The following is a 23,599-nucleotide window of genomic DNA, read 5'->3' as shown; positions in this document are numbered from 1 at the left end:
AGGACCATCATGTAAAATGACTATTGCGTCTGATCAGTCCTCAGGGGATGCGGTTTCCTCTAAAGGCTTCAGAGGTAGAACCTCCAGGGTCGGAGTCTACTGACTTGAATCCTCCAATTTAAAAATTTCTGTTTAACCTAGAGTGTTTTGGCGGATACGTTGTATCCTAGATGACAGACAGGACCTGTTTTGGGTACAAGTTAAGTCTGCTCCTTCCTTTTACACAAGAGAGGGAGTTTTTTTTTCTAGCTTCCGGTCTAGGCACATTGGGTTCATCTATACTAGAGTACATGCTGGACCTGGTTTAGTTATTACTTTTGATGGGCGCTTGATACTGGATCATATTGATCTAGAGGTCCTTGAGGCCGGAGCTAGGCTTGTTCTTTTTTGGGCAGTTTTCTCTTCTCTTGATTTTGTCTTTGGCAGAGAGAGGGAAGTCTCTTGGGTGACCTTTTGGAGTCATTGTCCCTGTATCTATTGCACTGTGGGAATATTTTCTTTCCACTGTTGGTGTATGGTCCAGTAAGGGGAGGGGATTCCCGCCCTAATTGGGTTCTATGACTGTTAAGCAGAGCTTATTAGTTCTCCTTTTTGCCTGAGACCGTAAGGTTCTCTCTTCTTTTGTTCAGGTAGAAGGATGTCTTTCCTATTTCATCCTTTTGAGCAAATCCTGTTCTTAGGAACCGTATCATTCAGTAAACATTATTCTGATCCTAGGTTTCCTTTTTGGGATCTGGGGTTTAATGTGGCAGTATCCTGCTCCAGAGTTGACAGTAGCTCCCGGGTCTTAGCATTTCTGGTTTTCTTACCATTGGCTGTTAATAGACTTTTAGGGATTTTCTCTTGTCTTTTTGATCCTCAGAGTAGGATCTAAACTTGAGTTTCTGGTGTAGACACCAAGGTGGAATCTTGGACTCTGGTTTGTCTTACAGACAGGGAGTTTATTTCCTGAGATCTTGCGATATGCCGTCCAGTCCCCCTTCTGGTCTTCGTTGGCACTGGGGTGGAGGGTGATATAACCAGCCGAGGCCAAGTCTTCGGCATGGCGTTGTTTCCTTTCTAAATCTGGTTTAATCCGGTTGGGGGAATCGATCCCCTGTGTTCCATTCAGACCTCTCTGTCTTGAGCGGGTTTCTCTTAGCTCTTCCGGGATGGTTTTGACTTTTGTCGCCTCGCTGCCTGTGGGGAAAGAGTGTTCTACAAGGGTCCGTGGATCAGGAGTTTCCTTCCACTTTATCCTATGGTTCCTCAGCCAAACATTCTGCTTTAAGGATTTGGTCTTCTGGGTTTGTACCAGTTAGGACCTTTTGGTGGGTAGATCTTTTTGGAAGAGGAGAGTTCCTACTGCGTAGACGGGAGGGTCTCGTGTTTGGTGGCGGGCGGAGGCTCACTATGGCTCTGTGTCAGTAATCCTCTATATGAGCGGGCTCTTCAGGAACGGATGTTCCCTGCTATCTTTTCTTGCTTAGAGGGTCGGTGTCTGATTGGGGAAGCCGATCAGGGGTCCTTACCTATCCCTGGTTTCCTCTTGAGTTCTTAGGGAGATGTGGCATAGTGGTTAGCTCCACCGCTTCTGAAGCAGAAGGTTGTGGCTTTGAACCCAGGTCAGCTGCTGCTTTTTCTGCCAGAATGTGCTTCTGGCGTCAGCTAGCATCCCTAAGAAGATTTTTAGTCAGGGACCCTCAGACAGAGCTATTGGATCCTCTTCTTTGGGGCCATGTTACGCTTTGTTGGGGATGGTTTGATCCTAGCAGGAGCAAGCGTCAAGTGAGACTGATTGCTCAGTTTATGTCCGCAAGTTTGTATCATGGTTTAGGGGCTTTGCCTCCATGGACCTTGTTGCAGGGATCTGCAGGGTTGTTGTCTGTTTGCATCATGGAATCTTATTCCTCTGAGGCGGATTGCGAAAGGTCGCTTGGCCTTAGCCCAGATAGGGGTTTCTGAAAGGCTACGTTTATTTCCTTTGGTGCATAGTTGGTTTCTCGTCATCTATCATAGGTGTGGAGGACCACTCTTGTAGGGAGAAGCTAGATCGCTCAGGCTCTCTATCGGATTTCAGGAGTTTGTCTTTAATTTCCTCCAGAATGAGCTGGAGAAAGGCCTTCCTAGCGAGTTCTGTCTCGAGCAGTCCTTTTTGGGACGGATAGCTGTCATAACCTGATGGGTATCTCAGCTGCCTAGCATGCGGAAGGTTGCGGGTTGAATCCAGCAGCAGTCCTTGCTCCTTGATTGTGGGCTTGCAAGCAGTTTTTCGATTCTGTGATTGTTCTTCTGTTCCAGAGGTTCATTGAACCCTCAGGTGTTTTGTTCTTTTTGCTAGGGCACTGACCACGGTCAGGCTGGTACCATCTTTTGCTCCTTCTTGGAGCTTAGTCTTTATTTTTAGGGGGTTGCATCGGGTTACTTTTCTACCCATGCAGGAGGTGATCTTTGCGTTCCTCCTTCAATGATCTATTCTGTCTGTAGATTGTTTTTCTACATGCCATGGTCCATATGTTGCAATCTTGCAATACGTAATCCTTAAAGGAGTTTCCCCTTTATTAAGGCTGTTTACACATTTTCTTACGGTTTTCTCCCTAAGATTATTATTTTATATGTAATTTTCCTTTCTAAATGGAAAAGGATTTTTCCCCTTCCAGGGAATCTTACCTTGATGTTCTTTTGGACTATGGAGGCTTAGTTGCCTTCTTTATTGTTAGTGGAGGAGTGTTTTTTCGCTTGACCTGGGAGTCAGTTGAACACTAGCCTCCTCAGAGGTTATGACTCAGTTCTAGAGCAGTGACGTCTTCTTAGGTCTCTGGCATGAGATCTCTATGGTTCTGATTGTTGGGGGGGCTATCTGGTCCTCCTAACATTCATTTTCTTTTTTACTTCTGTTGAAGCAGCATTTGGGAGAATGGGTTTGTTGCAGGCTGTGGTGGCCTCAGACTTGGGTCACCTCTTCTTTTTCCCTCCCATTAGCATTCAGTGTCCTCTGTAGCTTGGGTATAATTTCCCACAAGTAATTAATGCAGCTGTGGACTCTCCCTGAATTTAGAAGGAAAACATAAATTATGACTTACCAGATAATTTCCTTTCCTTTGATACAGGGAGAGTCCACTGCTCCCGCCTGTGTTCTCTGATGGGCGGCCCTAAATTTATTTTGTTTGCTTCTGGCACCTTTTTCACCCTATTTCTCCTACTGTTTCCTTGTTCCCTCGGCTGAATGACTGGGGGATGAGGGAAGTGGGGGAGGTATTTAAGTCTTTGGCTGGGGTGTCTTTGCCTCCTCCTGGTGGCCAGGTTCTGTATTTCCCACAAGTAATGAATGCAGCTGTGGACTCTCCCTGTATCGAAGGAAAGGAAATGATCTGGTTAGTCATAATTTAGGTTTTTAAAGGGACGGACATGAAACCCCAAAATTATCATGATTCAGATAGAGCATGCAATTTTAAACAACTTTCTAATTTACTTCTATTGTCTAAATTGCTTTGTTGAAAAGTATACGTGGGTATGCACAGGAGCAAAAATGCACTACTGGGTGCTATCTGCTGATTCGTGACTGCACATATAAGCCTCTTGTAATTGACTCATCAACTGTGTTCACTAGCTCTCTCTGTAGTGCATTGCTGCTATTTAAACAAAATACAGCAAGAGAATGAAGCAAATTTGATAATAGAAGTAAATTGGAAAGTTGTTTGAAAATTGTATGTTCTATTTGAACCGTTAAAGAAAAAAATGTGGGTTTTATGTCCCTTTAAAGGACCATTAAACTTGACATTTTAACAATGCAAAAAAAATGTTAAATAATTGAAAGTATACATTCATAATTGTATAATTGTGCTTGTCCCTCTTTCTCCCAGGGACGCATGGGTTAATTCTGTTATCTAATTATTTGTTTACCTCCCTCCTCCTTCACCTTGTCTCAGGTAATTTGCTCCTTTAAAGCACCACTAAACAAGCACAGTAGAATAACATCTATACTATAATTGCATTTGTAATATCCGTTGACAGTTGCACACGCATCCTCAAAGGAATGTTGGCAGCGCGCGCAGCCAAAATAATTCACCTAGTTGCAGCGAAGCTGCATCCAGGTGGATTCCGAAAATGGCAGGATGGTGAAAGAAGCCACCGCAGATGGAACAACACGCACCCGCCCGCATGAAGTATATAAAAAAAAAAAAAACCTAACCTCCCACACAAAGTATTAACATCTAAACCGCAAACCCACACATCGCCAAATAATAAAGTAATTAACCCCTAATCTGCAAATAACATAACATATTAATCCCTTAACCATCAACCACCCACATTGCAATAAACCTAATTGCCCTATTAACCCCTAAACCACAAAACCCCCACATCGCAATAAACCTAATTACCCTATTAACCCTTAAACCCCCACATCGCAATTAACCTATTAACCCCTAAACCCCCACATCGCAATAAACCTAATTAACCTATTAACCCTTTAAACCACCAAAACCCACAACGCAAATAACGAATTAAATTACTAAGCCTAACACCCCCTAAATTAAACCCAGTTACCTAAATTAAAAATACAAAATTACAAACAAAAAAACCTAACATTACTTTAAAAATAAAATAATTAAATTTAAATTAAGCTAAAATTACAGAAAATAAGTCTTAACATTACAGAAAATAATAAACAAATTATCAAAAATTAAACCTAATCCCTATGAAAATAAAAAAGCCCCCCCACCAAAAATAAAAACACCCCCTAATCTAATGCTAAACTACCAATAGCCCTTAAAAGGGCTTTTTGTAGGGCATTACCCTAAGTTAAACAGCTCTTTCTTCTGTTATGTGTGATCAGTCCACGGGTCATCATTACTTCTGGGATATAACTCCTCCCCAACAGGAAATGCAAGAGGATTCACCCAGCAGAGCTGCACATAGCTCCTCCCCTCTACGTCAGTCCCAGTCATTCTCTTGCACCCAACGACTAGATAGGATGTGTGAGAGGACTATGGTGATTATACTTAGTTTTTATGACTTCAATCAAAAGTTTGTTATTTTACAATAGCACCGGAGCGTGTTATTACTTCTCTGGCAGACTTTGAGGAAGAATCTACCAGAGTTTTTTACTATGATTTTAACCGGAGTAGTTAAGATCATATTGCTGTTCTCGGCCATCTGAGGGAGGTAAAAGCTTCAGATCAGGGGACAGCGGGCAGATGAATCTGCATTGAGGTATGTAGCAGTTTTTATTTTCTGAATGGAATTGATGAGAAAATCCTGCTATACCGTTATTATGACATGTATGTATACACTTCAGTATTCTGGGAATGGTATTTCACCGGAACTACTCTGTTAAAGGTCACTAATCCTTTTAATAAGTATTATCATGTTAAACGTTTTTGCTGGAATGTAGAATCGTTTACATTGCTGAGGTACTGAGTGAATAAATGTTTGGGCATTATTTTCCACTTGGCAGTTGTTTGCTTTAAATTGTGACAGTTTCGTTTCTCTTCACTGCTGTGTGTGAGAGGGAGGGGCCGTTTTTGGCGCTCTTTGCTACGCATCAAAAAATTTCCAGTCAGCTACTATTATATTTCCTGCATGATCCGGTTCATCTCTGACAGATCTCAGGGGTCTTCAAACTTCTTTGAAGGGAGGTACATTCTCTCAGCAGAGCTGTGAGAATTTTATATTGACTGTGAATAAAAACGTTACTCTGTAAATTTTATGTCAAATTTAGTTATTGTTATTTACTAATGGGAACAAACCTTTGCTAAAAGTTGTGTTATTTTAAAGTTGATGCTATAACTGTTTTTCAGTTCATTATCTCAACTGTCATTTAATCGTTTAAGTACCTCTTTGAGGCACAGTACGTTTTTGCTAAAAAAGATTATAACCAGGTTGCAAGTTATTGCTAGTGTGTTAAACATGTCTGACTCAGAGGAAGATATCTGTGTCATTTGTTCCAATGCCAAGGTGGAGCCCAATAGAAATTTATGTACTAACTGTATTGATGCTACTTTAAATAAAAGTCAATCTGTACAATGTGAACAAATTTCACCAAACTGCGAGGGGAGAGTTATGCCGACTAACTCGCCTCACGCGGCAGTACCTGCATCTCCCGCCCGGGAGGTGCGTGATATTATGGCGCCTAGTACATCTGGGCGGCCATTACAGATAACATTACATGATATGGCTACTGTTATGACTGAAGTTTTGTCTAAATTACCAGAACTAAGAGGCAAGCGTGATCACTCTGGGGTGAGAACAGAGTGCGCTGACAATACTAGGGCCATGTCTGATACTGCGTCACAGCTTGCAGAGCATGAGGACGGAGAGCTTCATTCTGTGGGTGACGGTTCTGATCCAAACAGATTGGATTCAGATATTTCAAATTTTAAATTTAAATTGGAGAACCTCCGTGTATTACTAGGGGAGGTCTTAGCAGCTCTTAATGATTGTAACACCGTTGCAATACCAGAGAAACTGTGTAGGTTGGATAAATACTTTGCGGTACCGGCGAGTACTGACGTTTTTCCTATACCTAAGAGATTAACTGAAATTGTTACTAAGGAGTGGGATAGACCCGGTGTGCCGTTCTCACCCCCTCCAATATTTAGAAAGATGTTTCCAATAGACGCCACCACTCGGGACTTATGGCAAACGGTCCCTAAGGTGGAGGGAGCAGTTTCTACTTTGGCTAAGCGTACCACTATCCCGGTGGAGGATAGCTGTGCTTTTTCAGATCCAATGGATAAAAAATTAGAGGGCTACCTTAAGAAAATGTTTGTTCAACAAGGTTTTATATTGCAACCCCTTGCATGTATCGCGCCGATTACGGCTGCGGCAGCATTTTGGATTGAGTCTCTGGAAGAGAACCTTAGTTCATCTACGCTAGACGACATTATGGACAGGCTTAGAGTCCTTAAATTAGCTAATTCATTCATTTCGGAGGCCGTAGTACATTTAACCAAACTTACGGCTAAGAACTCAGGATTCGCCATACAGGCACGTAGGGCACTGTGGCTAAAATCCTGGTCAGCTGATGTTACTTCTAAGTCCAAATTACTTAATATACCTTTCAAGGGGCAGTCTTTATTTGGGCCCGGTTTGAAAGAAATTATCGCTGACATTACAGGAGGTAAGGGCCACGCCCTACCTCAAGACAAAGCCAAAGCTAAGGCTAGACAGTCTAATTTTCGTCCCTTTCGGAATTTCAAAACAGGAGCAGCATCAACCTCCACTGCACCAAAACAGGAAGGAGCTGTTGCTCGTTACAGGCAAGGCTGGAAGCCTAACCAGTCCTGGAACAAGGGCAAACAGGCCAGGAAACCTGCTGCTGCCCCAAAGACAGCATGAACCGAGAGCCCCCGATCCGGGACCGGATCTAGTGGGGGGCAGACTTTCTCTCTTCGCCCAGGCCTGGGCAAGAGATGTTCAGGATCCCTGGGCGCTAGAGATCATATCTCAGGGATACCTTCTAGACTTCAAATTATCTCCCCCAAGAGGGAGATTTCATCTGTCAAGGTTGTCAACAAACCAGATAAAGAAAGAAGCGTTTCTACGCTGTGTACAAGATCTGTTATTAATGGGAGTGATCCATCCGGTTCCGCGGTCGGAACAAGGACAAGGGTTCTACTCAAACCTGTTTGTGGTTCCCAAAAAAGAGGGAACTTTCAGGCCAATCTTAGATTTAAAGATTCTAAACAAATTCCTAAGAGTTCCATCGTTCAAAATGGAAACTATTCGGACAATCTTGCCCATGATCCAAAAGGGTCAGTACATGACCACAGTGGATTTAAAAGATGCTTACCTTCACATACCGATCCACAAAGATCATCACCGGTATCTACGGTTTGCCTTCCTAGACAGGCACTACCAGTTTGTAGCTCTTCCATTCGGATTGGCTACGGCCCCAAGAAACTTCACAAAGATTCTAGGTGCCCTTCTGGCGGTACTAAGACCACGAGGGATTTCGGTAGCTCCGTACCTAGACGACATTCTAATACAAGCTTCAAGCTTTCAAACTGCCAAGTCTCATACAGAGTTAGTTCTGGCATTTCTAAGGTCGCATGGATGGAAAGTGAACGAAAAGAAGAGTTCTCTTTTTCCTCTCACAAGAGTTCCATTCTTGGGGACTCTTATAGATTCTGTAGAAATGAAGATTTACCTGACAGAAGACAGGTTAACAAAGCTTCAAAATGCATGCCGTGTCCTTCATTCCATTCAACACCCGTCAGTAGCTCAATGCATGGAGGTGATCGGCTTAATGGTAGCGGCAATGGACATAGTACCTTTTGCACGCCTACACCTCAGACCGCTGCAATTATGCATGCTAAGTCAATGGAATGGGGATTACTCAGATTTGTCCCCTACTCTGAATCTGAATCAAGAGACCAGAAATTCTCTTCTATGGTGGCTTCATCGGCCACACCTGTCCAGGGGGATGCCATTCAGCAGGCCAGACTGGACAATTGTAACAACAGACGCCAGCCTACTAGGTTGGGGCGCTGTCTGGAATTCTCTGAAGGCTCAGGGATTATGGAATCAGGAGGAGAGTCTCCTTCCAATAAACATTCTGGAATTGAGAGCAGTTCTCAATGCCCTTCTGGCTTGGCCCCAATTAACAACTCGGGGGTTCATCAGGTTTCAGTCGGACAATATCACGACTGTAGCTTACATCAACCATCAGGGAGGGACAAGAAGCTCCCTAGCAATGATGGAAGTATCAAAGATAATTCGCTGGGCAGAGTCTCACTCTTGCCACCTGTCAGCAATCCACATCCCGGGAGTGGAGAACTGGGAGGCGGATTTCTTGAGTCGCCAGACTTTTCATCCGGGGGAGTGGGAACTTCATCCGGAGGTCTTTGCCCAAATACTTCGACGTTGGGGCAAACCAGAGATAGATCTCATGGCGTCTCGCCAGAACGCCAAACTTCCTCACTACGGGTCCAGATCCAGGGATCCGGGAGCGGTTCTGATAGATGCTTTGACAGCACCTTGGAACTTCGGGATGGCTTATGTGTTTCCACCCTTCCCGCTGCTTCCTCGATTGATTGCCAAAATCAAACAGGAGAGAGCATCAGTGATCCTAATAGCACCTGCATGGCCACGCAGGACTTGGTATGCAGATCTAGTGGACATGTCATCCTGTCCGCCTTGGTCTCTACCTCTAAGACAGGACCTTCTGATACAGGGTCCGTTCAAACATCAAAATCTAACTTCTCTGAAGCTGACTGCTTGGAAATTGAACGCTTGATTTTATCAAAACGTGGTTTTTCTGAGTCGGTTATTGATACCCTGATACAGGCTAGGAAGCCTGTTACCAGAAAGATTTACCATAAAATATGGCGTAAATACCTATACTGGTGCGAATCCAAACGTTACTCCTGGAGTAAGGTTAGGATCCCTAGGATATTGTCCTTTCTACAAGAAGGCTTAGAAAAGGGTTTATCGGCTAGTTCATTAAAGGGACAGATTTCAGCTCTGTCCATCTTGTTACACAGGCGTCTGTCAGAAAATCCAGACGTCCAGGCCTTTTGTCAGGCTCTAGCTAGGATCAAGCCTGTGTTTAAAGCTGTTGCTCCACCATGGAGTTTAAACTTAGTTCTTAACGTTTTACAGGGTGTTCCGTTTGAACCCCTTCATTCCATTGATATAAAATTGTTATCTTGGAAAGTTCTGTTTTTAATGGCTATTTCCTCGGCTCGAAGAGTCTCTGAGTTATCAGCATTACATTGTGATTCTCCTTATCTGATTTTTCACTCAGACAAGGTAGTTCTGCGTACTAAACCTGGGTTCTTACCTAAGGTAGTCACTAACAGGAATATCAATCAAGAGATTGTTGTTCCATCCTTGTGTCCAAATCCTTCTTCAAAGAAGGAACGTCTTCTACACAATCTGGATGTAGTTCGTGCCCTCAAGTTCTACTTGCAGGCAACTAAAGATTTTCGTCAAACTTCTTCCCTGTTTGTCGTTTATTCTGGACAGAGGAGAGGTCAAAAAGCTTCTGCTACCTCTCTCTCCTTTTGGCTTCGTAGCATAATACGTTTAGCCTATGAGACTGCTGGACAGCAGCCTCCTGAAAGAATTACAGCTCACTCCACTAGAGCTGTGGCTTCCACTTGGGCCTTTAAGAATGAGGCCTCTGTTGAACAGATTTGCAAGGCTGCAACTTGGTCTTCGCTTCATACTTTTTCCAAATTTTACAAATTTGACACTTTTGCTTCTTCGGAGGCTATTTTTGGGAGAAAAGTTCTTCAGGCAGTGGTTCCTTCTGTATAATGAGCCTGCCTATCCCTCCCGTCATCCGTGTACTTTTGCTTTGGTATTGGTATCCCAGAAGTAATGATGACCCGTGGACTGATCACACATAACAGAAGAAAACATAATTTATGCTTACCTGATAAATTCCTTTCTTCTGTTGTGTGATCAGTCCACGGCCCGCCCTGTTTTTAAGGCAGGTAAATATTTTTTAAATTATACTCCAGTCACCACTTCACCCTTGGTTACTCCTTTCTCGTTGATTCTTGGTCGAATGACTGGGACTGACGTAGAGGGGAGGAGCTATGTGCAGCTCTGCTGGGTGAATCCTCTTGCATTTCCTGTTGGGGAGGAGTTATATCCCAGAAGTAATGATGACCCGTGGACTGATCACACAACAGAAGAAAGGAATTTATCAGGTAAGCATAAATTATGTTTTTGCAGTTAAAATTCTAAGTTCCCCCTAACAGTGAAACCCACCACTCGCCAAACCCCCCACAATAAATAAACCTAACACTAAAAAACCTAAACTATCCATTGCCCTAAAAAAGGCACTTGTATGGGCATTGCCCTTAAAAGGGCATTCAGCTCTTTTGCTGCCTTCAAAAGGGCATTTAGCTGTTTTAAGAAGTGCCCATCCCTAATGTAAATAAAACAACCCCCCCAAAATTTTTTTAAAAAAAAACCTAAGTCTAACCCCCAGGTTGGTACTCACGGTTGCTGAAGTCCGGCGGAGAAGGTCCTGTTCCAGGCGGTGAAGTCTTCTACCAAGCGGCGACCTCTTCTTTCTTCTTCCAGGAACAAGCCGGCGTGGAGCTGAAGACCAGCGACCCTGGAACTGAAGACCGGCGACCGTGGAGCCATGGAGCGTAGAGGATCCTCTTCGTGCGATCTCCGCTGTACACTGAATAGTGAATTCAAGGTACGCGATTAAAGAGGACGTCCCTTGAATTCCTATTGGCTGATTTGATTCTTCAAATTCAAATCAGCCAATAGGATGAGAGCTACTGAAATCCTATTGGCTGTTCAAATCAGCCAATAGGATTTCAGTAGCTCTCATCCTATTGGCTGATTTGAATTTGAAGAATCAAATCAGCCAATAGGAATTCAAGGGATGCCATCTTTAATCGCGTACCTCGAATTTAATATTCAGTGTACGGCGGCGATCGGAAGAAGAGGATGCTCCATGGCTCTGCGGTCGCTGGTCTTCGGTTCCGCTGTCCTGGATGAAGAAAGAAGATGTTGGCCGCTTGGAAGAAGACTTCAACGCCTAGAAGAGGACCTTCTCCGCCGGACTTCAGCAAACGTGAGTACCAACCTGGGGGTTAGACTTAGGTTTTTTTTTTTTCATTTTTGGGGGGTTTGTTTTTGTTTTAGATTAGGGTTATGGACACCTTTTAAGGGCAGCGATAGAGCTGAATGCCCTTTTAAGGGCAATGCCCAGTTTAGGTTTTTTAGTGTTAGGTTTATTTATTTTGGGGGGGTTGGTGTGTGGTGGATTTTACTGTTATGGGGGACTTAGAATTTTTTGTAACTGCAAAAGAGCTGTTTAACTTAGGGCAATGCCCTACAAAAAGCCATTTTAAGGGTTATTTGTTGTTTAGCATTAGATTAGGGGGTGTTTTTATTTTGGGGGGGGGGTATTTTTATAGGGGTATTAGTTTAGGTTTTATTTTTTTATTTTGGATACCTTTTTTATTTTTTTCTGTAATTTTAGTTTTGTTTTGTTTTTTGTAACTTTCGCTTGGGGGGTTGTAGTTTTGAAACATAGACTGCCCTATGGACAGGCTTTTCGCCTAGTAATAAATAAATACATAATAGACAATGCAAAAGCAGATAGTTTGAATTTCAAATGAGTAGTAGATTTTTTTTTATCTGACAAATGTCAGTTACATTTCCTTCCTAATGCATCATGTGACAGCCATCAGCCAATCACAAAATGCATATACCTATATCCAGTGACTCTTGCACATCCTCAGTAGGAGTTGGTGCCTAAAAAGTGTGCATATGAAAAGATTGTGCACATTTATATAATGGAAGTGAAATGGAAAGTTGTTAACCTTAATGGGACAGTCAAGTCAAGATTATCACCAATCATAATAAGAAAAACCATGCAATAGCAGTGGGCAAACTAGGTAGTTTAGGTGTGGATATTATAGTGTGTATGTATATATTTATATTTCTGGAAAACAAATAATGGGGTGCCACATAATGTATTCTGTGGTGATGGATAATATCCCAAACCCACTGTGCTGTAGTCTACTCAAGTTTATTATAACAACTAGCGGTGTCTGTGTACACACTGGAGCCTCAGAGTGGTCCAGTTAAAGGGACATGAAACCCAAATATTTTCTTTCCTGATTCAGATAGATCATACTATTTAAACAACTTTCCAATTTACTTCTATTGTCTAATTTGCTTTGTTTTCTTTTTATCTTTTGTTGTAAATCATACCTAAGATGGCTCAGGAACTGGGAGCTAGTTGCTTATTGGTGGTTGCATATATATGCCTCTTGTCATTGGCTTACCAATGTGTTCAGCTAGCTCCCAGCAGTGCATTGTTGCTCCTTCAATAAAAGATACCAAGAGAATGAAGCAAATTAGATAATAGAAGTACATTGGAAAGTTTTTTTTTTTTTTTTTATTGTATGTTCTATCTGAATAAAGAAATAAAAATGGTGTTTCATGTACTTTTAACTCCCTCCGGTCTAGCAGCAAACAGGGATCCAAAAGGCTCCCCCTCAAAATCCTAAACTTTTATATTATTTTTATATTTAAAACTGAATCTCTATCCATATTTTTACTTCCTCAAAAGAGATTTTGGATAACTTTAAAAAATAAAATAAAAAATGTTTTAGAATATCAGATTAGTAATCAAATGTATTGCTGTTGGTGTAATTTCTCAGAATACTGTGGAATTGACTTCCTGGTATATTTGTATTCCACCTACGATAGTGATTACTATGGAAATAAAAATAGTTATTGTAATCTAAAGCCTTTTTTTTTTAAAAAAAAGTTAGTGTATATCTCTCCCTCCAGATTCCAACAGAGAGGGTAAGATCCAAAAAATATCTTTGTAATCACTATGAGCGTTGAACAGCCATAGAACAGTAGGTTCTTCCCAAACTTCAACCCATACATATATCTATTTTCAAAGACACCCATGTATAAATTGGCAAAGCTTGGGATGAACCTAGTGCCTATGGCCGTTCCTTTAGTTTGTTAACCACACCATATCTTGATAACAGGAGAAATTATGGATAAGAATTAAATAAATGGCATCAATCAAAAAGTCTTTCTGCTTATCAGGCATATAAAAATCTTAATCTAAAAATGCGTACTTGGCTCACTTCCCTCTATAATAGGAATGTTATGAGTTTATATTGCAGGTGACCCGTATGCAGTTCTCCATCCTTTTCAGATGTTTAGTTTTATTCAGAACATCTGTAGCATCCATCAGATATGCTTACAAATAACACATTTCTGTAGAAAATAATCTGCATAATTAGATACATTTCTTGTCATGCTATTCGCTCCAGAAATAATGGGTCTCCCTGGGGTATTTTTAGCACATTTTATGGATTTTTGGGAGTTTATAATAGTGAACCATTTTGGCTCTTTAATTAAAATACACTTTGTGGAAGCTTGTGTCCAGAGCCACTAGCATGACCATATTCTGTTGTGAATATTATTATTATTATTATTATTTCAGTGGTGTACCCGCAAAGTGTATTATGTGTTGAAACAGAAAAAAATATCATGGAACTTCTATAGCAATCTGTTAATGTAACTCAATATTTATAAAATAGTGGTTACCAACTTTGCAGGGGCAATGTGTGCAATTTAATAACACTGAATTATATCATTTGCAAAGGATAATACATAGACAAATCAGAACTAAAAGGATTCAGATTTTATATGAATTAAACTGAGACCAGATCAATAAACAAACTTAGTTTATTAAAATAATTATTAGAAATAATAAGCAATATTTGAATAAAGCAAATCAATAAATACATATTATCATTACAATGATTTTTAATAATTATCAAGTTAGAACTAATGAAAACAATCACTAAATTATTTTACTTGCAGTAGCTTGCGTGTATAATAGAGAAACAGAAATGTTTGTTATTTAAATTCTCAGCATAGCTGGCAAGAATCATGTAAGCTAATAAAGAAAGTGATATTACCAGATTCCCAATTGACCCAGTGTTATTGTCGACAGATAAGACCAGGTTAACAGGAATTACCTAACAAAAACATTTGTGACTATAAAGGGCAAACCATAATTAATTAACTCATCTGATTAAATAAGAAAACTTTGAATATAAATGTAAAGAGCATAAATCATATTACCAAAACTGTTTCATGTGGCTTTGTTTCATACTTATCAATATATATAGTTCCTTCACTTGGGTTCAGTGTAAAAAGACCCTGTTAGGTTACCCCCGGTCCCTCTCTTGCCATTATCCTGACTTGTCTGTCTGGTCAGCTTAGCCTCCCATCTCCTCTGGACAGGGTGTGGTCATCATGCATGCTCAGTTTGGTCCCTTGTGCCACTTTTGTAAGTGAGTGTGTATTTTATGGAAAACTTTTAACTCCACCCCAACTGATACAGTTAGGTTCACATAAATGATTGGCTAACACTAATTACAGATTCATTAACATTTTTGTTAATGAGCTAAGATTTAGCAGTCAAAATATTTTTCCCTCGGAAGGGGGCACTGGTCACTAAGCTATGATAGACAAATATGTGTTTTGTAAATATGTTCTGAAAAACAAGTCATTATATCTATATGACCGTTAACCAAGTTTGAACCTCATTAATGTTTATAGACTAAGAGACTGACTGGACCCATGTATGAATAACATGGGATATTTGTGAATATTTATACCAAGAATGTTAAGATAGGAATCATGCAGCTATGTTAGGGACCTTAAATATCATAGTAACTAAACATAAATTATTTTGTTAAAGTACAAAAACTTCACCGTAAGAAATTATATACTGATAAGCAACACTAGTTAATAGCTACATATTAATACTGATTAATAATAATATATATATGTACCTGAATCTATAAGTAAATACACATGATCAATTTTACGCCTACATTTATATAGCACAGACATGTGTGATTAATATGCAATATCAAAATTATGCATTTTCCCTGACAATTGTCCTGACCGTTCTATTTAGACATTTTAATATTGTTTATATTTAAAATGTTGTTTCTTACTGGGATGGGAACTATTTATTATATTAAAGTGCACTATAGTCTTTTTTTTGTTGTGTTTTTTTTTTCAGACAGTATACCAATTCATTAAGTATTGAGGGATACTATCTTTTTATGCAAACAATTTTTTCAAATGTAGCTATTAGAGGAGTATTACAAAGGTATAAAACAATAATGCATGTTTAAAAATGATTATTAATTAACTAAGCTGAATATGCAAACAGTTCATGCTATAAATGTGTATTTGTTTGTGATTGGTTAGCAAGGGTTCTTTTGTTCTGGGGACAGGAAAATCTTAAACAATATGGCCATTTGACAAAATAAAGCTGCACTATTGATTGCAAAATTCTTCTCAGATCTGAAAGTACATTGTCATGCAGCTTACAATTTGTGTTTAAATGTCCCTTTAAATAAAGCCATTAAAAACATTTTTAACAGAACGTTAACAAAAAATGCAGAGTTGTACATTATAATTGATTTTATAGTTATAGTGGCAATATCTTATTTTAGCAACTGATCTTTCCAACATGCTTCCTTTCTGTCTTCAGTTTTATAGGGTTGATTTTGATCCGGAAACAGGATTAATCTCTGGACTACACAATCTGGAAAAACAAATCTCACTGACCTTAAAACAGACTTTTTACTGGTGAGCAATCTAAAAAAGTCTGTCTACTGATAACCTCTCTGCCTTGACATGCCACCAGTAATCCCTTGACCTCTCTGTATTAAGAAATATAGAAATGACTAACAGAGAATTAATCATTCATAATATCTTATTTTTATTGGGTGGTGCTCATTAAAGTTCAACCTTGTTTAGTCCACTTGTGCCTTTCTCAGAGAACTATCTTGAAGTATATCACTGTTGTCTAAAAGGACAGTTGAATAAAATGGTTACTTTCTTTCATACATGTGTGGTGAGAGTCCACAATACATTACTCATGGGAATTACTCTTCTCTACCATTAGGAGGAGGCAAAGATTCCAAAACCATAAGAGCTCCTTAAAACCCTTCCCACCTCACACATTCCTCAGTCTTTACCTACGCTGGAGGTGGTTGAAGAATGAAGATTTGCATGTGATTCTTCAGAGAAAGGGGTTTTCAGTCTATGTTGAGGCCTGGCTCCCCTCAGAGTACAATGCTTGTCAGAAGGATGTATTTGGGGTATGGTTAATGTTGCTTTGTTTCACCTCATGGGAAATCTTTCATAAACCCTTTGTAATCGGCCGCAGGGACGTGTCTTCTGCCTCCCTTTATGTATCTACAAATATACTCCTATTGCGTCCCTTAGTCTCAGGTTTTTTCGCGTGCCGGATTTGCTTGTCGGGTTAGCGCATGTCCCTTTAGTTTTCCCGCACGTCGGGTTAGCGAACGTTTGCTCGGTAATGTGCGCGTCGGGTTTTTGGCACGCTCAATCTCATTTAAACTGTCAGTTGTTTGGTGCGCATTCAGATGTTATTTTCTTCTGTTCTTGTCCATTTCAGTTTGGCTTAGCACGCATTGTTCCTGTCAAAGTTACTTAGGTGGGGGTAAATGGGTTTCATTTCTCAAGAGCTTTTTTTTAAGGGGTTGTATAGTGTTTATTGCATTGTATGCCATATGCTATAATAGAGCAGCAGGATTCTGTCCCTAAATCTACCCAAGAAACTGAGTCTCCTGAATGCCTTTCTACCTTTTATTAGGAGTGCTTATTGTAAAAAAGCTGAAGTACCCTCTTCAGATCATTTTTTGTTAATGCATACAGACAAATCTAATGCTGTTTCTTTGGGTACTGATGCACCTACCCTTTGTTCATTACAGGTTAATGCTGAAGTTGTTCCTCCTGCCATGAAACATTTCATCAAGGCTGTAGTCTCTCAAACATCGGCTGCTCTCCTGTCTTCTTCAAATAAGCGTAAAAGGTCAGTTCAGATTTTACAAGTGCTATGTGCCCTGAACCTAGGGATACTGTTGTATCTTCAGATGGTGACGTTTCCTCTGGGGATGAGGATTCCTCATCTGAAGTTGAACTTGATATTTCCTCTTTTTTGTTTAAAGTTGAACACATTCATTCTCTTTTAAAAGAGGCCTTAATTACTTAAAGGTTAAAGATCCTAATGCTTCTGATGATAAACTATATAATTGTTTAAATTCAGCTAACTGTTAATCTCCCTGAAGTTTTCCCTGTGTCTGATGCTGTCTCTGACACGATTGCAAGGGAATGGTCTAAACCAGGTTTGTCTCTTAATCCTTCTGCAAGGTTTAAAAAGTTATATCCGTTTACCTGCTGCTAATCTAGAGTTTTGGGAAATGGTTCCCAATGTGGAAGAGGCCATTTCCACTCTGGCTAAATGTACTTCTATTCCTTTAGAAGACAGAACTTCTTTTAAGGACCCTTAAGATAGAAAGTTAGACATCCTTTCATAGAAGGGCCTTTTTACATGCTGTTATATGCTCAGGCCAGCTATTTCTATTGCTGATATGGGGCTGCTTCTACTTACTGGTTATCTAGTCTTTCAGAGCAGTTTTCTGAGGATCTATTGGGTTTCCTTTAGAGTGTCAATTCTTTTATTTGTGATGCTGTATTTCATATTATGAAGATTAATGTCGGTCAAAAGCATGTCTTTAGCAATTCTTGCCAGGAGGGCCTTGTTGCTTTAAATCCTGGTCTGCTGATATAGTATCTAAATCTTAGATTATTGTCCCTTTCCTTTCAGGGAAGGAAGTTATTTGGGTCTGATTTAAATTCTATTATTTATACTATTACTTTTCTTCCTGAAGACAGGAAGTCTAAAGGAAAATCCAAAGCTTCTAACCGTTTTCATTCCTTTCGTCAGAATAAGGAACAGAAAACTGACTCCTCTGTTCAAAAGCCAGGTTCCTCTGGTCCAGTCTGGAGACCTAATGCTAACTGGAACAAGTCTAAGCAGGGTAAAAAAATCTGTCTTCTTCTAAAACCGCATGAAGGAGCGGCCCCCAACCCAGAAGTTCTGGTAGAGGGCAGATTAAGCCTCTTTGAGAAGGATTGGTTTCCGTCTGTCCCAGACCCATGGGTTCAGAATATTGTTTCTCAAGTATATTGAATTGTATTCAGAACAAATCCTCCCAGAGGTTTTTTTCTGTCCAATGTTCCAAGGAATCCTGTAAAAGCTCAAGCTTTTCTTCAATCTATCTCAGAACTGAAAAATATGGGAGTGATTGTTCCAGTTCCTTTGCAGGAACAGGGGATGGGATTTTATTCAAATCTCTTCATTGTTCCAAAGAAAGAGGGCACTTTCAGACCAGTTCTGGATCTAAAGACTCTAAAGTTTGTATGGACTCCATCTTTCAGAATGGAGACTAACAGGACAATTCTGCCTTTTGTTCAGCAGGGTCAGTTTATGTCCAAAATAGATTTAAAGGATGCTTACCTTCATATTCCAATTCAGAGAACATTACCAGGTTCTGATGTTTGCTTTTCTGGACAAGCATTTTCAGTTTGTTGCTCTTCCATTTGTTCTGGCTACAGCTCCAAGAATAGTTACCAAGGTTCTGGGTGCCTTTTTGTCTGTAATCAGAGCTCAGGGTACTGCAGTATTTCCTTACCTGGATGATATCTTGGTTTAAGCTCTGTCTTTTCCTAGTGTCCATGAGTCTTTCTCTAATAGAGCAGATACGGTTAAGATTGGTGTCAGCTTGTCTAAAATTTCAGTATCTTTTGTTTCCTTCAGTGGCTCTGTGTATGGAAGTATTAGGTCTCATGATTGCAGCTTCAGATGCAATTCCATTTGCTCTATTTCACATGAGGCCTCTTCAGCTTTGCATCAATGGTGCAGGGATTATACTCAGCTGTCTCAAAATATATTTTTGGATCACAATACAAGTCCGTCTCTAACTTGGTGGATGGATCATCAGTTTATTATTCATGGGGCTTCTTTTGCTCGTCCTACCTGAACTGTAATCACTACAGATGCAAGTCTATCAAGTTGGGGAGGTGTTTAGGGGTCTCTGACAGCACAGGGGGTTTGGGATTCTCGGGTGACGAGGTTGCCAATCAATGTTCTGGAACTCAATGCAATTTTCAGGGCTCTTCAGGCTTGGCCTCTGTTGAAAAGGGAGTCTTATCTCCGTTTCCAGACAAACAATGTCTCAACAGTAGCTTATGTCAACCATCAGGGGGGAACTCGCAGTTCCCTGGCTATGATGGATGTGTCTCGGATTCTCTTTTGGGCAGAAGCCAATTCTTGTCTGGTCTCTGCGATTTACATACCAGGAGTGAACAATTGGGAGGTAGACTTTCTCAGTCGTCAGGCTCTACATCCAGGGGAGTAGTCTCTTCATCAGAATGTGTTCTATCATATTGTGGATCTTTGGAGTCTCCCAGAAATAGATCTGATGGCCCCTTGGTTGAACAACAAACTTCTCAGGTACTTTGCGAGGTCCAGGGATCCTCAGGCAGAGGTAGTGGAATCTCTAGTAGTTTCTTGGTCATTTCAGCTTGCTTATCTGTTCCCTCCTCTAGATCTTCTTCCCAGAGTGATTTCCAAGATATGGCTAGAGAAGTCATTTCTAATCCTGATTGCCCCAGTGTGGCCTTGCAAGATTTGATATGCGGAACTGTTTCAAATGTCCAGTTGCCCTCCTTGGTCTCTTCCTCTGTGGTCAGACCTGTCTAAAGGTCCTTTCTTCCATCCGGATCTAAAGTCTTTAAGCTTGATGGCATGGAAATTGAACACTTAGTTAAGAGACATAGGGGTTTCTCAGATTCTGTGATTGAAATTCTGATTCAGGCTCTTAAACCTGTTTCTAGGAAGATTTATCACATTTGGAAAACCTTCATTTCCTGGTGTATAATTCCTGACATTCTTTTAAGATTCCTAGGATTCTTCAGTTTTTGCAGGATGGCCTAAATAAGGGTCTATCTGCCAGTTCTCTGAAAGGGCAGATTTCAGCTCTTTAGCAATTTTTCTGTGGAACAAAACTGAATCTTCCTGATGTTCATTGTTTTGTTCAGGCTTTGATGCATATTAAACCTTTTTTCAAGCCTATTTCTCCTCCATGGAATCTTAAAGCGATATTGAACCCAAATATTTTCTTCCATGATTCAGATAGAGCATGCAATTTAAAGCAACTTTCTAATTTACTCCTATTATCAAATTTTCTTTGTTCTCTTGGTATCTTTATTTGAAAAAGCAGGAATATAAGTTTACGAGCTGGCCCATCTTTGGTTCAGCACCTGGGTAGCGCTTGCTGATTGGTGGCTAAATGTAACCAGCAAGTGCTATACAGAATACTGAACCAAAAATGGGCCGGCTCGTAAGCTTACATTCCTGCTTTTTCAAATAAAGATAACAAGAGAACAAAGAGAAATTGATAAAAGGAGCAAATTTAGAAAGTTGCTTAAAATTGTATACTCTATATGAATCATGAAAGAGAAAATTTGGGTTCAGTATTCCTTTACTCTAGTGCTAAGGGTTTTTGCAGGTTCCTCCTTTTGAACCTATGCATAAATTGGATATTTTAAACTACTTTGTTGGAAAGTGTTATTTCTTTTGGCTATATCCTCTGCTAGAAGAGTTTCTGCGCTTTTCTGTGAGCATCTTTATTTGATTTTTCATCAAGCTAAGGCTCTTTTACGGACATCATTTAATTTTTTGCCTAAGGTTTTTTTTTTCAGACAATATTGGTAGAGAGATTGTTGTTCCTTCTTTGTGTCCTAATCCTAAGAATGCTTCTGAAAGATCTTCGCATTCTCCGGATGTTGTTAGGACATTGCAATATTATGTTGATGCTACTTAAGATTTTAGACAAACTTCTAGTTTGTTCTTTTTACTGGGTCTAGGAAAGGTCATAAGGCCTCTGCTATTTCTTTAGCCTCTTGGTTAAAACTTTAGCTTGCATGGAGGCAGGTCAGCCTTCACTGCAGCTGATTACTGCTTACTTTACTAGGTCGGTTGCAAGGCAGCCACTTGGTCTTCTTTGTGCACTTTTACTAAATTCTACCATTTTGATATTTTTGCTTCTTCTGAAGCAGCCTTTGGTAGAAAGGTTATTCAGCCAGTTGTCTCAATTTGATAGTTATGCCTGTTTTTAAGTGCATTATAATAATAAAAAAAATATTTGGGGTTGTGGATTTATTTTCTCAGTGAAAAATATGTTTTTAAAGCCCTCCCTTTTTTATTATTATTATTTTTTTTTAATTAATTTTTATTGAGGTTATACATGTTAACAACAACATTCAAGAGTTCAGTAGTAAATGCATTAGGTACATCGTGAATTGAGTTGACCATGACATTCAGAGCTAGAAGGATGATAGAATACAAGGCTGTCAAAACAGAAGATCAATTTAAATCTATTCAAAAAAGTTACTATCAAACTGAAGGGATGGAACCTCATTTTACATTTATATATAGGATATATGCACCTCCAATGTTTCAGCAGGCCACTCATGGACCCATGTAGGCTTAATGACTGAGGGAGGAGCTCTTGGACCTGAAGATAAGAGTGAGAAGGTGTAGCAGGCTAAACATCTTATGAAAGGTATAAGAAACAAGGCACTCCGTGGTCTGTTGTGTCCATGTACTGTGTTTTCCCTACAACAGGCTTGATCTAGATTCATAGGGGCTATTCAAAGCTGCTATAATGCAGATGCTATAGGTGTCTATGTTTTGGGGCTTAGGCTGAGAAAAATGCTTAAGTATGACTAGGTCACAAGGAGTTCCTCGAGAATGGAGGAGCCAAACTAGTTAGCTATACTTCCTAATATACAAGCTCATGCTATAATGGATCTGTGTAATCAGCAGCAAGCTAAATGCTTAGTGAACCTAACTTAAGGCCATGGGGAGTCCATACTAATATTCAACTTGTTTAGTTGTCTCTGATACATGCAGGTAAAATTTTCAGCATGCCACACTACCTCGGCCGCTGGCAGTGCGGAAGGATGCTGAGTTATTCTAGGTCTCCTGATAGGGTCCTTGAAAACAAAATTCTCGTCTAATAAGTAATATAATGTAATAGTATACACTCCAATATACCCCGCTGTAACATAGGGATGTGTTTAAGTATAGTCATATAAAGCGGAAACTCGTGATCTCACAGCTAGAAACCTCTAAAACTGTCTTATCTAGGGATCTGTAGTAGCTAGCCATATATATGCTGCCCTCTGTAATACTAAGATAATTTCCATAGTAATGTAGGGTCTTATTATTGGTATACTCAGGACTAAATGTAATTTACATACCCCAGTCTGTACACATAAGCCTCAATAGAAAATAGGATTTGTTATAGAAAGCATCGGATAACCCTCTTGAGTCATATAATAAAGTAAAAACCTATCATAACAGAAAACAGAAGGATCATAAAACCACATTATCCACAACTTAATTATAAGCAATAGAGTTGTACACATAAACTTTGGGGGGAGGTAGGAGATCAGATTAAGCTTAAGATTAAGAAAATTATGTATTTTAACTTGGGAATCTATCTGGTATAAACTGGCAATGTGTACTGGAGTCTGTCTATCCTCGATTTGGATGGCTGGGACACCGTGTCCGTTATAAGCATTAGCCGACCCCCAGTCTGCTGCATGTAGGAATAGTGTCTGGCTGAGGGAACAGGCTTGCCATAGCACTTAGGCAGGTATGCAGTGAGGGGTGCCCTTTATAATCAGGCTCCCTTTGGGCAATTAAGTTCTCAATCTGTAAAATGAAGGAAGGCTTCCCCATAACCGGCAGTCCAGTCTCGTTGCCCTTGGTATTAAAGGTTATCCAGATATCTTGCCATCCATAGTCCAGCCAGACCAGAGGCTTAGAATGTAGATTTGTACCTGGTTTCTGCTCAATGAAGTTCAATCTTGCCAGTGTGTCAGACAACCCTGACACCTTCCTCTCTGTCAGTGGAGCTTGGGGTAGGGCACTGTGATGCAGCAAAGGCCTCCTGTCTTTACCGGCGGTTCCAGGTGATAAATGTTCATGTCTAACGAATAGCAATGCTCAGAGGACTCCGGAGAGGAAGCGGCATGATGAGCCGCAGCTGCAAAGAGTAGTGAGCTTCCCTTTGAAGCTGTTCATAGCTTTGCGCGATCGCGTTCGTCAATGTGCGCTCCCAGGCATCTACGGCTACTAAAGCCTCCATGCTGTGTCCTATTAGGCTCTCCTCCACCACAAATATTAGCTGCAGTG

At 40.3% G+C, this 23,599-nt stretch overlaps 1 protein-coding gene across 1 annotated transcript in view; it reads left to right on the top strand.

Moving 5' to 3' along the window:
- The window catches only part of MAN2B1 (mannosidase alpha class 2B member 1), a 228,584-nt gene that overhangs the window by 165,880 nt on the left and 39,105 nt on the right, over positions 1-23,599 (top strand). The window contains exon 15 of the mRNA XM_053717829.1: positions 16,013-16,110. Within this exon, the coding sequence (XP_053573804.1) occupies positions 16,013-16,110 (98 nt within the window). The remainder of the gene's footprint in view (positions 1-16,012; positions 16,111-23,599) is intronic.

The sequence above is a fragment of the Bombina bombina genome, chromosome 6, assembly GCF_027579735.1.
Source record: "Bombina bombina isolate aBomBom1 chromosome 6, aBomBom1.pri, whole genome shotgun sequence".
In the NCBI taxonomy this organism is placed as follows: Eukaryota; Metazoa; Chordata; class Amphibia; order Anura; family Bombinatoridae; genus Bombina; species Bombina bombina.
This window is presented reverse-complemented; position numbering and strand designations above follow the sequence as displayed.